This window comes from Furipterus horrens, unplaced genomic scaffold, assembly GCF_987537825.1.
Source record: "Furipterus horrens unplaced genomic scaffold, mFurHor1.1.pri manual_scaffold_7, whole genome shotgun sequence".
Classification (NCBI taxonomy): domain Eukaryota; kingdom Metazoa; phylum Chordata; class Mammalia; order Chiroptera; family Furipteridae; genus Furipterus; species Furipterus horrens.
The window spans coordinates 102,792,890-102,808,408 of NW_028327177.1; the positions used below are offsets into that span (position 1 = coordinate 102,792,890).

The 15,519-nt window shown below is 50.0% G+C and overlaps 1 protein-coding gene across 13 annotated transcripts; it reads left to right on the forward strand.

The window, feature by feature from the left end:
• Positions 1-264: 264 nt before the first annotated feature.
• Positions 265-15,179, forward strand: BRPF1 (bromodomain and PHD finger containing 1). 13 transcript variants are annotated; one of them, XM_090284116.1, is made up of 14 exons: positions 265-650; positions 2,490-3,098; positions 6,478-7,437; positions 8,041-8,227; positions 8,618-8,749; positions 9,164-9,310; positions 10,091-10,400; positions 10,722-11,045; positions 11,356-11,640; positions 12,130-12,298; positions 12,867-13,003; positions 13,106-13,224; positions 13,549-13,703; positions 14,333-15,179. In XM_090284116.1, exons 2-14 carry the CDS (start codon positions 2,500-2,502, stop codon positions 14,514-14,516), a joined length of 3,708 nt encoding a protein of 1,235 aa, XP_090140242.1. In that variant the 5' UTR covers positions 265-650; positions 2,490-2,499; the 3' UTR covers positions 14,517-15,179. The 13 variants fall into 13 exon arrangements, with proteins under 13 accessions (XP_090140242.1, XP_090140243.1, XP_090140244.1 ...); XM_090284117.1 differs by having other exon boundaries at positions 8,065-8,227; positions 12,130-12,277; XM_090284118.1 differs by having other exon boundaries at positions 8,065-8,227; positions 10,725-11,045; positions 12,130-12,277.
• The last annotated feature ends 340 nt before the right edge of the window (positions 15,180-15,519 follow it).

Here is a 15,519-nt window from a genome sequence, read left to right on the forward strand (position 1 = left end):
CTCATCCCCAGCCCCGCGCTCACTGTTGGTGGCCGCAGATTCGCCACTTACGGCCCGACAATTCCAGATCCCGAGTACGGCGACTTCAGTCTCCATAAACTCATCTCTAAGGTGGAGGTGGTAGAGAAGCCGTGTGGGCTGTTCAAAGGCCCTTACGAGTGCCAGATAATGTTCTCTCTAGCCTCAGCTGGCGGGCGGGGAGCTGTGGCGAAAGTGCAGCTCGGCAGCGCAGCGGCACCACGTTTACCCTGCGCAGACGCCGTCGCCGCCGCTGCCGCCGCCGCTGCTACCCCTGCCTTTACCGCCACCGTCTCCGCCGCCGCCGTCCCCTCGCTGCCTCCCGGAGCCTCCATTGTTCCGGCAGTGCCGGGTGCGGACGCCGGGCAACTTAGGGGCTCTCGAAAAGGGAGGCAGCCGACTGAGTTGAGACCCCGGGGTGCCGGCAGAACCGGGAGCGGAGGGGGTCAGCGCGGGAATCCCGGGGAGCCGGGGCCAGAGCGTGGGACGGCAGGGGGCCGGGGTGGCGAGGTCTGAGGTCTCCGGAGTTGGGGGCTTCCCCTACCTGGCCCATCTTTCCCCGCCGGCCTCCCCAAGTGGGGTCGGAGCCCCGGCGGGCGGCCCCGGCGATGAACCCGGACTCGAGGTGGCCGGTGAGTGCGGGCCTGGGACAAGGGCGGGAGTGGCCACGGGGGAAGGGGTTGACTACTTTTGTGGGGTGCGCGTTGAGCTGCCCCGCCCAGGTGCCCTTCCGGCCCTTCCAGCCGGGAGAACTGACAGTGGTGCCTTGGCTCCCAGCAGGCATCCCGAGCCAGCAGTGTATCCTTCGGGGCAACCAGGGTCAGCCACAGGGGGAGAGCCCTGTTTAACTTATTACACTTCAACAAAAGGAAACGTCGCCGCATCCGGGAGAGGGCTGCGGGCACCGCCTGGGTCTGGCCTGATCCCTCCGGCTCCTGCGTGCTACTTCCTCCAACCCCCTGAGCTTCGCTCCTGGGCCCTGGGCCTTGGGTCCTACCCACGGGCTTTCAGATCTAAGTTCTCAGCTCCCTCCCCTGTGCTTCTGCGGCTGAGTCCCAGCGGGACATTTGCCCAGAGCTCTGTGCTACTTAGGAAGCCAGGGAGCCCGGGCAGCAGAGTTGCTGTGTTCACCAGGGACCCATCATTGAAAAAGGAGAGTTTATTTATGCTTAGGTAATTAGTCTGCATTTAAAGGCACAGAAGCACGTAGGAAATTGAAGGGAGCTGTAGTTGAAGTAGTAGTTTTAATGATGTGGAAGTCAGGTGCTTTGACACAGAGAGGCTGAAGCAGCTCACTTGGTTTGTTAGGTTGCTGATTACGTTGCACGAAGATAGAGGCCTAGAGAGGTCACTTTGTCAGGGATCTCAGGGTGGCACTGCCTGGATTGGTGCCAAGCCCCCAGCTGAATTGTTAAACTCAACTAAGCCTGGAGAAACTGGGGCAGTCTCTGACTAAGCTGGGCTTCCTGGGGGTTGGTGCCATCTGCTGTCTTCATTCACCCAGGAACACAGGAGAGAAGAAAGGGAGGGCCCTGAGGACCGGCATGGAACTGAGCGTGCCTGGATTGTCTTTTTCCTGTTTGTATCCTTAAGGCTTGGTACAGCTGCCAGGGCCAGGAGATGGGCTCTCCCTAAAGAGCTTAAAAGTGAACTAACTTTCTATAATCCAGTGATTTCTTCTGGAGTCCATCCAGGACTAAATTATTCGCTACCCATTCAGGCTTCTACATGGGCTAACACTAGTCTTCATCCATCTCTCTCAGCTCCAAATCTGGTGATTCCCCTCATTCAGCTATTCGAATATGGGAGATATAGACTAGGTGAACTCTGATATCTACACTGCATAGCTCCCAGTCTAGTGGGAGAAGACAAAGGTGAGAATGGAATGCTATGAAAACAGCTCCCCATAGGAAAGACAAGTCATAACAGAAGAAGTAACATTTAATCTGGGTTTTGAAGAATAAGTAGGGGCTCACCTGTAAGAGAGTATGGAAGGCATTCCAAATAGAAATCATCTTGCAAGAATGAAAGGTTATAACTCAGGAAACGGCAGGTTGCCCTGAATAGACAGAAGCACAGCTGAAACTAGTGAAAAGAAGAGTCTGGAAAGGAGGACTAGAGCCAGACAGTTAAAGAAGCACTTAAATGTCAACAGGGAATTTGGATATTACCCTGAAGTAGGGAGCATCAGAAAGATTTTAACCAGAGATTGAAATGACTTTGCTACTTGGTAAAACAATCACTCTGGCCACACTATGTGAGATAAGGCTAGAAGGCTGAGGCAGAGGGCAGAGTGACCAGGCAAGAGGTGATGAGGCCCACACTGTGGCCATGGTATGGAGGAGATGGCCTTTGGAGATGCTGTAGAGGTAGGCTGGCCAGGATCCTTGAAAAGAGGAAAGGTTGGAGGGAGTGGAGTGGGTAACCAGGAATTCTTCCTAGGCCTATGCTAATTTATCTGTACATTCTAGATGTGACAGCATGGGGGTGGACTTTGACGTGAAGACTTTCTGCCACAACTTGCGGGCGACTAAGCCACCATATGAGTGCCCTGTGGAGACTTGCCGCAAGGTCTACAAGAGTTACAGTGGTATTGAGTACCACCTGTACCATTATGACCACGACAACCCACCACCCCCCCAGCAGACTCCACTCCGCAAGCACAAGAAGAAGGGGCGCCAGTCACGCCCAGCCAACAAGCAGTCACCCAGCCCCTCAGAGGTATCACAGTCACCGGGCCGTGAGGTGATGAGCTACGCACAGGCCCAGCGCATGGTGGAGGTAGACTTGCACGGCCGCGTCCACCGCATCAGCATCTTTGACAACCTGGATGTGGTGTCAGAGGATGAGGAGGCCCCCGAGGAGGCTCCTGAAAATGGCAGCAACAAAGAGAACACTGAGACGCCAGCTGCGACTCCCAAGTCAGGCAAGCATAAGAACAAGGAGAAGCGCAAGGATTCCAACCATCACCACCACCATAATGCTTCTGCCAGCACTACTCCGAAGCTGCCAGAGGTTGTGTACCGGGAATTGGAGCAGGACACCCCTGATGCCCCACCTCGGCCAACTTCCTATTACCGGTAAGGCCACCCACCTCTGCCTCCCAATGGTGGAACACTGGTCAAGTGGAAAGAGGTGACAGGCAGCAGATAGGAGAGTGGCAGGGATAAAGGAGAGCAGGAGCACACTAGTCCTATCAAGGCAGTGAGAGGAACAGGATTCCAACTAATGATGGTGGCACTTACTATAACTACTCCCTCATGTTATTCTCTTTCTTTTCCTTCTCATGTTATTCTTATAGCCCACTCCAATAGATATTGTTCTCATTCAACAGATGAGGAAACCACAGTTCAGAAAGGGGCCAGACTTACCAAAAGTCACATGCCAGTAGATAGCTGAACCAGTATTAAAACCTAGGTTCCTCTGACTCCAAAGCTGCAGTATTTCCATTCTATCAAAGAATCCCTTCTCTGGTTCCCACCCTCTCCATTCCATCACTCTGTGACCTTAGGAAAGGCATCTGGCTTCTGGTGTTCTAGTAACCCCATCCGTAGAGTAGGTTTAATATTCCTCTGCCTACCTAAAGGCAGAGGACAAGGAACACTGATTTCATAAGGTCCTAAATTAGCAATTTATAAATCTGCAGAGGTAATTTTCCCATTATTTGTTCCTTTATTGTCACCCATCTTTTAGCATGCCTAATCAGTATTTACATCAACTCTATTCTGTACTCCTCCAATGGCTCTTTTTTTTATTTCATTTAATTGTTTCTTTGTACCCCACTTCCAAAAATTAGCCATAGTGGCTCCTAATAAAGTCACAGGCGTGAGCTAAATTCCTTTCAAATGAAGTAAAAAATGGAGGAGTGGGGGCAGTATGGTGGTAAAATTAAATGCAGGAAGCCTAGCCAAAGGATGGTACAAAAACCAAGTATAACATTTACCTTGGAGAGTTTTGGTATCCGAGGCAAAAAGGGCATTCTGATGAGTTAATTAAGGTGCAGTCTTTTGTGTCCACTAATCAGAAGTCCTGATCTCTGAGAAAGACTTACAAAGTTTTTGATATGAAAGGTATTTACCAAAAGTGTAATCCATGTGACTTATACTAAATCTCATAAAAGCAAGTCTGTGGGAACCCAAGTAATTTGGCTTAGTATGTCACTTCTCTCTTCTGTTCATGTGTTAGCCAGTCTCCTTCCTCTCTTCTATTCTTTCATCTGACCAGCCCAGCTCCACCCTCTTCTGGCTTTCCATTGTCTCTTTTCTGTTAGCACTGACTGTCATTTCCACCCCCAACACAGAAACCCCTCTCAGGGCCTGTCCTCTCTCCTAATGGCTCCCTCCTAATGGCGCTCTTTGCTCTGATGGGCAGCTCAGCTCAACTCATTATGCTCCTTTTCTTCCTCCCTAGACTCAGATTCCCTCTTTCCTCAGGGGGAGTCAGGTCTATTCTCCAGGGCAGCATTTCTCAACTGGTGCACTGCCATAAGTTGGGAGGTATACTGTATGTAATTTATTACTACTGTTAACAAAACTGCCCAAGTTTTGAAAATGATTTGCTTTTTATATAAATTTGAGAAGATTTGAGGTCATTTCTCTAATAACACCACTTTCTCTTGTTTGCATCTGATATATTTTCTTGAGGGGGAGAGGGAGGTTGGTGTGCCAGGAATTGTATATAACATTTAGCCTACCTTATCTGTTCTATAGCTAGCCTGTAATCTGGGTGCACTGTGGAAGTGTTATGCATCATCAGGTAATGTCATGTATGTCATGGCAGAGAAAAGTTTTAGAGCTGTTGCCAAGGTCCGGAAGGGGCCTTATGGTTCACACTAGCCCTGAGCCACATCCTTTTTCAAGGATGAGGACATTGCAGCCACCTTAGGGAAGTGGTAAAGGGCTAAGTAAAAAGCTGCTTCTGATAGATATAGCATTTTAGTCTCTTCCCTTCCACCCTCCAAATACTTTTCAATGAACAACACTGAGAACCTATTTCTATGTGGTGAATCAAACATGGTTCTTGCCTCTATCCTGTAATGGAGAAGCTCGACACAAAACAACTATAATATAAGGCAAGGTGGTGGATCAGGGCTATTCAAAAGCTAATAATAAAGCTGACATTTATTGAGTACTTTCTGCATGCCAGGTACTGATCCAAAGTATTTTACCTGTATTAACTCATTTAACGCTCACAATAGCTATATGAAATAGGTTCATGTTAGCATCACCACTTTAAGATGAGGAAACCTAGCCTCAGGGAGTTAGCTCACTTGCTTGCTATCATACAAAAAGCATGGCTCCAGAGCCTATGTTTGCCTGGCCTGTCTAGCACCAGAGTCCCATTTCCCTTGTGGAGAGAGGAGGGGCAGCTAGCTATGTGCCATTTGATGTAGCCCACTCATTTTTATAATTCCATTTAATCCTGACAGCATCTTTGGGAATAAGTAGTATTATCTTAATTCTTTTGTCAATAAAACCAGGGTTCAGAAAAGAGCAGTTATGTTCTGAAGGTCACAAAGTGGCAGAGCCAGGATTTAGTTTTAGGTTTGTTAGAAGCCAGAGCTCCATTCTTTTCATTGTAGCTCTCTGTAGTTTTACAGTACTAGAGTCCAAGTGACCTACAGCATGGTAAGGGCATGGGAGCCTGCTCTGACCCCCAGGAACCTACTGCCCCAGTGAGTGCTGCAGGGTAGAGTTTGAGTCCTAGCTCTGCCACTTCCTGGTTGTGTGACCTTTCTGTATTGGGCAATTAATTAACTTCTCAAAGCTTGCATTTCCTCATTGGCAAAATGAGGGCAATAAGAACATTGACCCTATGGCTGTGGTAAAAGTAAATGTGATAACTTAGCACAATGTCTGGCTCATAATAAATGCTCAGTAAATCTTAGCTGTTCTCATGGTTCTCTCCCAAGGCTATCCAGAGAACAACACAGTACCTATAATTTGAGGGAGCCCTGAGCTGATGTTGGCAACAGCTGATAAGACCTACAGCAGCTCCATTCAGGACACTGCCAGCTGGTGCTAAAACAACTTATATGTAATTTGCAAGTGACACCTGAGGACATTCCTTCCCCTGACTCTTTGCACCAATATTCACACCACCCCAGTGGGTCCTAACTGCCACATCTTTCTTGCTCTAGGAGTCTGGCTGAGCTTCTGCACCCCAGGGCAGGGGGTGTAGCACTAGGATATGAGGTTTGGAGTCAGCAGGCCTAATTTCACATCCCAGCTCTACCACTTTCTCACAAGGGAGCTGGGACAGGTGAAGTAACCTCTCCAAACCTACGTTTCTTTTTCTGCAAAACAGGAATGATTATAGGACCTATAGGTAAGGGTAGAATGAGACAACATATGTAAAGCTACAGGGAGCTTAGAGTAAGTGCTTGGCAAATGTAACCCATTGTCTTTAAGGGAGGGAGATCTCAACCATATGATGCTGAGCTGCCTGTGTGCACTGCAGATACATCGAGAAGTCAGCAGAGGAGCTAGATGAGGAGGTAGAGTATGACATGGATGAAGAGGACTATATCTGGCTGGATATCATGAATGAGCGACGGAAGACGGAGGGTGTGAGTCCCATTCCGCAGGAGATCTTTGAGTACTTAATGGACCGGCTGGAGAAGGAGTCCTACTTTGAGAGCCACAATAAAGGTGACCCCAATGCACTAGTGGATGAAGATGCCGTGTGCTGTATCTGCAATGATGGTGAATGCCAGAACAGCAATGTCATCCTCTTCTGTGACATGTGCAACCTGGCAGTGCACCAGGAGTGCTATGGTGTCCCCTATATCCCTGAGGGCCAGTGGCTATGCCGCCGCTGCCTACAATCACCCTCCCGTGCTGTGGACTGTGCCCTGTGCCCCAACAAGGGTGGTGCCTTTAAGCAGACAGATGATGGGCGCTGGGCCCATGTGGTGTGTGCCCTGTGGATTCCTGAGGTCTGCTTCGCCAACACAGTCTTCCTGGAGCCAATTGACAGCATTGAGCACATCCCTCCAGCTCGCTGGAAGCTGACCTGCTACATTTGCAAACAGCGGGGGTCAGGGGCCTGCATCCAGTGCCACAAGGCAAACTGCTACACAGCCTTCCACGTGACATGTGCCCAACAGGCCGGCCTTTACATGAAGATGGAGCCTGTGCGAGAGACAGGAGCCAACGGCACCTCCTTCAGCGTCCGTAAAACAGCCTACTGTGACATCCATACACCCCCTGGTTCAGCGCGCCGCCTGCCTGCCATGTCCCACAGTGAGGGTGAGGAGGAGGAGGATGAGGAAGAGGATGAGGGTAAGAGTTGGAGTTCAGAGAAAGTTAAGAAGGCCAAGGCCAAGTCTCGGATCAAGATGAAGAAGGCACGGAAGATCCTGGCAGAGAAGAGGGCCGCAGCACCTGTGGTGTCAGTGCCCTGCATCCCACCACACAGGTATGTGGGGAGCAGGTAGACAGGCTGGTAAGGGAAGAAGAAGCCCTGAGTGGAGTGACAGGATTAAGTTATATTCTTTCTACCAGGAGCTATGTAGAAGTAAAACAAAATCCAAAAGAGATGAGCTCTGACAGGTCCCCTGATTTTTACATTAGGAGCCAGAAACTTCAGTTTTTATATAGCAGACCTAACATGTCTTAAACTGACCTTCATTTTGATGGAGTGGTATAAATGATAAAGGATGTAATAGCTACCGGCCACAATACAAGAAATTGCTACTGAGGGCGAAATGGAGTGAAGAAGGGAAGGAAACGCTTAAGGAGCTGCTAAGTAATTACTGCCATGAATAAGTCTAAATGAGGGCTGTGATCAGTGATTTTGAACTCTCTTATGTTACCTAGTCAATTTCCTATAGTTTACTGCTATAGTGCAATCTTAGGATCCGAACTCCCTAACCCTTTGGTGAACAGGGTTAGGGATCTGGTTTAGTGCTGGGGTTTTGGCTTCCTGTCAGCTGAGATGCCATTGAAATAGACTTACTCCCTCTTCAGCCCCTTTCAGACACTTTCAACTAACCAGAGACCCTTGTTTTACTTACTTAAGGAAATCTGTTCTCCTGCTTCTCAGGCTCAGTAAAATCACCAACCGCCTGACCATTCAAAGGAAGAGCCAGTTCATGCAGAGGCTGCATAGTTACTGGACGCTGAAGCGGCAGTCACGGAATGGGGTCCCACTGTTACGTCGCCTGCAGACACACTTGCAGTCTCAGAGGAACTGTGACCAAGTTGGGGTACCGTGTCATACATATTCCCTGTGGGCTTTGGAAACTAGGGCCAGGGGATAAGGATCAAGATTTGTGACGAAAGCATTCAATGTCTGAGGGCTTAGTTAGACTCTTTGTTTTTTAAGCTAGCCCTCTAACCAGGCTCAGGAAGAAATCCTTACAGATTATCATTGTGAAGGGTACTGTTCCTATGGGTTTATTCATTCATTCAGCAAGTGTATACCAAGCATTGGCACAGAGGACCCTTAGGTTGAGGAGCTCCTCCTTGAGCTGGTGAACCTGCCAGCAAATTCCTGCGCGCCCTCCTTTGGCTTTACCTGCCCTTAACCCAAGTTTCCTGATCTATCCTTCCCTCTGGCTCCCTTATCATCTCCTGACCCCTTTTCGCTTCTACAGAGAGATTCTGAGGATAAGAACTGGGCTCTCAAAGAACAGCTCAAGTCCTGGCAGCGGCTCCGGCACGACCTAGAGCGAGCTCGGCTGCTCGTGGAGCTGATCCGCAAGCGGGAAAAACTCAAAAGGGAGACGGTGAGTACTCCTGGGTCAGCTCCATTTTATAGAAGAGAAAACATATCTGGGAGAAGGAAAAGCATGTGTTACCTAGCCAGGAAGCAACAGGGCTGATGTTGGAGTTAGGTCTCCTGGTACTCAGTCTGCTTTTAGGCCCACCAGAAGCTAACTGTCAGAGGAGAGTATGAATGGAAATCTGAATTATTTGATATAGGTAACTAATGCTGTAAGTTCAATCAAGGAAGGGAAAAGCCAGAGTAGTTGTGGAGTTTCATTGGGTGGGGCCTTGTAGAAGGTAGACCCGAGTGAGTACACCCAGCTGTTGGGGGTGGGAAGGAAGGAAAATTCCCAAACCAGCTGCGACTATCTCCTGAGACCTCTCTGGCAAGGGCCTTGTCAGGGACTGGCTGATTGGGCCTTTCTCTGTGTCAGATCAAGGTCCAGCAGATTGCCATGGAGATGCAGCTGACCCCTTTCCTCATCCTCCTTCGCAAAACCTTGGAGCAGCTCCAAGAGAAGGACACAGGCAACATCTTCAGCGAGCCGGTCCCTCTGTCTGAGGTAACCGAATTGGACGAAGTAAGAATCCCTTCCCCTCACTCCACCTTCTTTCTGTTCCTCTCCCAGTTGGACCCCTGCTGCAGGTCTGGGCCAGGGACTAGGAGGGGACCTTGAAGAGAGGGGCTGGTGGCCCTGGGGCTCCAGGATGAACTGGAGTCACATGCATCACTTGGACTCTGTCTTATTCCTATCATACCCTAAGGGCCCAGAATGGGAGGCAATCTGAATTCCCTCCCCAGAGGCAGGGACTGAGTCTGCCAAATGAATAATCCCAGGGCAGGAAGACACTTTCGGGGTGCTGAACCCTAGAGCGGAGACTTTAGAAGGCTCAGCACCTAAAGAACCAGCTCTGAAGCCCTAGGTCCTGACTGGCAGACTCTTCTCTGTAAAAGGTATAAAATGAGAGGCCTGAGGCAGCAGCCTCCTTATAAGTCGTAATGATAAACAAAAAAAAGAGCTATAGGAAAGCAAGGTGGTGTCATTTCCAGAGGACTCCCCTAGCTGTTTTCTTGTTGAAGCCTCATATGGCTCTAGGAGGAGGATTTGGCAGTAATATTACCACTGTTTTCCAGGCCAGGAAAAGAAGGCCCAGAGAAGTTAAGAGACTTGCCAAAGTCACACAGCTTGTGACTGGTAAAGTCAGGACTTAATCCACCCCTCCTTTCCTCTGTGCTATATGCCTACCTCTGTGGTGGGAGGAGATTACTGGATGCATTTCAAGGGGTGGCGTTAGGAGCAGAGGTTCAGGGGAAATGAGAAGCATATCTCCACTTAGCCACACGTACTCTGCTCTCCCAGGTACCTGACTATCTAGACCACATCAAAAAGCCCATGGACTTTTTCACCATGAAGCAGAACTTGGAGGCTTACCGCTACCTGAACTTTGATGACTTTGAGGAGGACTTCAACCTCATCGTCAGCAACTGCCTCAAGTATAACGCCAAGGACACCATCTTCTACCGGGCAGCAGTGCGGCTCCGTGAGCAGGGTGGTGCTGTACTCCGCCAGGCCCGGCGCCAAGCAGAAAAAATGGGCATCGACTTTGAGACGGGCATGCATATCCCCCACAGCCTGGCTGGAGACGAGGCCCCACACCACACTGAAGATGGTGAGTGATGAGTCACACACACATAAAGACCAATGCTAAGGATGAATAGCTTTCCAAAAGTCCCCTCCTGGGAGCAGGCAATATGGGCAGGAAGCAGTTAGGCTGAGTAAAGGCAAGTTATCCCCAGGAATGCTCCCTAGAAAACTAGACCGGGTGAATGGATAGCAGTGCCTGCCAGTCCACATCTTGGTGCTGCTATGTTATGGCTCTTTCTGGTGAGAAGCTGAGGGAGAGAAGAGTGGGTTTCTTACTACCTGCCCAGGTTTAAGGGGCCCAGAGAACTTCCCTGAGTCTGACCATTTCCCCCATCCTCACCCCTAGTAGCAGAGGAAGAGCAGCTGGTCCTGCTGGAGAACCAGAAGCACCTGCCAGTGGAAGAGCAGCTGAAGTTGTTGCTGGAGCGGCTGGATGAAGTGAATGCCAGCAAGCAGAGTGTGGGCCGCTCACGGCGTGCAAAGATGATCAAGAAAGAGATGACAGCACTACGGCGGAAGCTTGCCCACCAGCGGGAAACTGGAAGAGATGGGCCTGAGCGTCATGGCCCCTCCAGCCGGGGCAGCCTGACACCCCACCCGGCAGCCTGTGACAAGGATGGGCAGACAGACAGTGCTGCTGAGGAGAGCAGCAGCCAGGAGACAAGCAAAGGTCTGAACCCCATAGCAAGGTGGACCCCAAAGCAAATCTGACTTTGACTCTGAAGCACACACTTAGCCCCTGCCATCCCCCAGGCAGAGGTCTTTCCTATATAGCTAGCTCTACTTTCTCCCTCATTCCCTAATCAGGGGCCTCTTTGCTGCCTCTGTGGCTATTTTGTATAATGAGACATTGCTCCCAATTCCATGATCCCCAACAGTAGCTGGAATAATGGTCCTATACACCCAGGGTACACCCTGGACATTTACCCTTCCCACATCAGGCCCCTCACCAACTCTCCTTCTCTCTTTCTCTGCTCCAGGCCTGGGTCCCAACATGTCCTCAACCCCCGCACATGAGGTGGGTAGGAGAACCTCAGTTCTGTTCTCCAAAAAGAACCCGAAGACAGCTGGACCGCCCAAGAGGCCGGGCCGGCCCCCAAAAAACCGGGAGAGCCAGATGACCCCCAGCCACGGAGGCAGTCCTGTGGGGCCCCCCCAGCTCCCCATCATGGGCTCCCTGCGTCAGCGCAAGCGGGGTAGGAGCCCCCGGCCCAGTTCGAGCTCAGACAGCGACAGTGATAAATCCACAGAAGATCCCCCAATGGGTGAGCCTCACCATCACCCAGTCCCCCAAGAGAGTGAGCAAAGCCACAGTCCTTCCCAACATAACTTTCACGTATCCCTTCATTTGCCCATATATGAAAGCTAGAAGGGCCCTTAGGAAAACTTTTAAGTCAATCCCCTCATTTTACAGACTGGGAAACTGAAACCCAAAGACACTGAGCCAGCTAGATTCCCATCCAGGGCCCCCTCCATTGTATCACTTCACCTTTTCTCTTTTCACCCTCCTTTGGGGATCTCCTGCCCTTCAAGCCATTTGTGTCTTAAGGTCTATAACTGCCAAGGGAAGTATAAGGGATGGGGCAGAGCTGTAGCCAACTGTGGTGGACACTGCCCAGAGCAGGTTCTGCTGGCCAAGGTTGGAGGAATTTTCCAGCACGGAAGGGGAAGCCAGGCTCTAAGTACCTCTTACCCCCATATCATCTCTGATCTGCATCTTCCTGACTGATTCCTTTCCTCCTCCCCCAACTAAGACTTACCAGCCAATGGCTTCAGCAGTGGAAACCAGCCAGTGAAGAAGAGTTTCTTGGTATACCGTAATGACTGCAGCCTTCCCCGGAGCAGTTCAGACTCTGAGTCCAGCAGCAGTAGCAGTAGCAGCGCTGCCTCAGATCGGACCAGGTACCGGCCCTCCAGATCAAGGTCTGCCTCTGGGATGCTCTTCTGGGTTTCCCTATGGGAAGTGGGGTGGCAGCCATCTCAGCCTAGATTAAGATGGCTCAAACCCAAGGTTCTCTGCAAGATAATAGAATAGATGTGAATATCACCATAATGGAATGGAGGAGCCATACTGGGTTCAGCTGATATTTTAGAGCAGAGGGCATAAATTGATGCCTTGTGGCCTGCATTTGGCCTGCAGATTTTTTTTTTTTTTTTTTTTTTTTTGGCCAGTATGGTGTGTGTGTGTATTTGTTTTTTAATGAATCCAGAAGTGCCACATGAAATTCCCAGTTTCTGTCTTTTTTTAAAAAAGTAGATCTGGCAAATCTGGCCAATATTGCTTTTAGGGCATGCATTCAATACCATCACTGCTAAATCCAGCCCACATCAGTCAAATCATTGCCAACCCCCTGAGTATATTTGGATTTGAAATTCTTTTTAAGTAGCTTCTGCTTTCCAAGTCCTAGGTGCTAGGGGTTTAAAGAAGGACACCTACCACACCCTTCTCCACTCTTCTCCTTTGAGCTAAGCTCCCCTTGTCTTTCTACAGCACAACACCCTCTAAACAAGGCAGGGGCAAGCCCTCCTTCTCTCGGGGCACATTCCCAGAGGACAGCAGTGAAGATACCTCAGGCACTGAGAATGAGGGCTACTCCGTGGGCACTGGCCGCAGCGTGGGCCACAGTAGTAAGTACCATCGCCCAAGACCAGGGATGCTGGGGGCCCAGTGCCTGAGCCTTGCCAGCTCCCTGTCTGCTGATCTGCCCCCTCTCTCCCATTCCTGTGAAGTGGTAAGAAAGAGTCTGGGCCGGGGACCTGGCTGGCTGTCAGAGGATGAAGACTCCCCCCTGGATGCTCTGGACCTGGTGTGGGCCAAATGCCGAGGGTATCCATCATACCCAGCTCTGGTAGGCTTCTGCTTTTCTTGTCTTATGTCTTGCCTGTCAACCCCAGAATGTAGACTCACAATTATCAGACTTTTCTACTCTGCTGAGCTGCAGAGTACAAGGGTCTTTGGCAGATAGACAATTAGAGGTTCCAAATTAGTTTCTCCATCTCTCCCTTTTCCTTTTCTTTGCCCCTTGGGCTCTGAAATAGTTCAGCATAGGAAGAAGGTCAGCATTGCAGCCCTAGTAGCATAATAACTTTTGTTTGTCCCTACTTCAAAGGAGTCTCCAAATTCTTGGGGAAGAAGGGGGCTGAACCAAACCAAGGTCTTATTACTCCTTCAGATCATTGATCCAAAGATGCCCCGGGAAGGTATGTTCCACCATGGGGTTCCCATTCCTGTGCCCCCACTGGAGGTGCTGAAACTTGGGGAGCAGATGACCCAGGAAGCCCGAGAGCATCTCTACCTCGTCCTCTTCTTTGACAACAAGAGAACCTGGTAAGGGAGGAGAGGAGTATTTGGTGACTCACAGCCACAAATGCAACCCTGAGTATGGGGTAGGCTGCCAGGAAGTTCCAGCAACAGACAGACTGAGCTATCACATATCAGTGGAGGGAGGGACTTAGATCTTTGAGCAAAAGGGTTGTGTTGATGGTAAGTCTGAGTGACTGAGTGGGAAGCAGCTCACAAACAGCCATAGCTAGGAGACAAAGGACCATCAGTGACTGACAAATATGGAAGATTTTCTCGACCCAGACTCGAGTTTTTCCACTTCTGCCTCCATAGTGACAGGATGGAGATAAAGCAGGCATAAACATTCAGATTCTGAATCCCTGCTCTGTCTCATTTACATATGTCATCTTTTTGTTTAATTGTCTGCAGAGGATATTTAATATCAGTAAAGTCTGCCTGGAACCTATGGGACAGGGTACCTATTTCAGGTTAGGTCAGGGCTCCTCTTTTGAGTAGTTCTTTGAGGGCAGGGACCATGTCTCATGGTCTCTATAACCCCAGTGCCCATCAGAGCCTGGCTCTCAAGAGATATTTTTAAATGAATGGAGTGAGGAAGGCTGGTGCTTGTTGCTTTCCCAGAGATGACTTAACTTGTTCCCCACCTCATCTTATAGGCAATGGCTGCCTAGGACTAAGCTGGTTCCTCTGGGTGTGAACCAGGACCTTGACAAGGAGAAGATGCTGGAGGGCCGCAAGTCTAACATCCGCAAGTCAGTGCAGATCGCCTATCATAGGGCTCTGCAGCACCGCAGCAAGGTCCAGGGTGAGCAGAGCAGCGAGACCAGTGATAGTGACTGATACTGCCCAGCACCGCCCAACCTACAGTGCCCTGCGACCTCTCTCCTCCTTTTTACTCACTGTCCTGGAGTGGCACCGGCCTCTGCACTGACTCATTCCTGGTCTTGGGGCCAGTCTCAGGGGAAGTCGGGTGGGGGAGGTCCCTCCTGCCCTGAGTGCAGCTGGACTGTACAGAACACTCCAAGAGCCCATGGTGGCTCTGCGCAAGGAAAGGGGAGGTCCCACGGGCCAGAAAGCTCCAGAGACCTCACAGCATTGTAGTGCAGGTTGGTGGGCGAAGGTTAGGACACTGCATAAAGCAGGCCATCCCACCACCTATGCCTGCTAATGCCAGGAGAATCCATAACTGCCTAGTGGCCTGAGGCCGTGCAGGTGGTGAGGTGAACAGGCATCTCCCCAGCCTAACAGTGGGATTGATGTCTGTCCAGCCCAGAAGAGGGGCACTAGGTGACCCCCCTCCCCTGCTGTTGTAAATACTGTAATTAGTGGAGAATTTAAATTATTCTCATTTGTAACTGCGTTTCCGGGTCGCGCCAGAGTCATTTGGTACTAAAAAGACTGGGGCCTGTCCCCTCTTCCCTTCTTCCCATTGATTCCCCCACCTTTCAAACTGGTTTGTATTTATTTCAAAAGAAGAAAATATATTGATTCTTAGAAAATAAATTGTTTGGAATTCTTGGTTCTTACCTTCTACCAGGACAAAGGGAGGTTCTGTCCCCCAGGGATGGCAAATAATTGGGCCCAAGTGGTTGCTGGCTGCTGTGCATACTGCATTTATAAGACAACAGCAAATATAATAGGACAGCTCCTATGTACCTGTGCTGAGCACTTTTAGATACAGTTTCATGTAATCCTTGCATTAACTCTAGGGAAGGTTAATAGTAGGGTGGTTATCACCACAAAGACACAGGTTTAGAAAAATTAACTTGCCTAAGTTCTCACAACTAGGAAGTTGCAGAGCTAGGATTTTAACTCAGGTCTGTTTGTCTACAAAGCTGGCTCT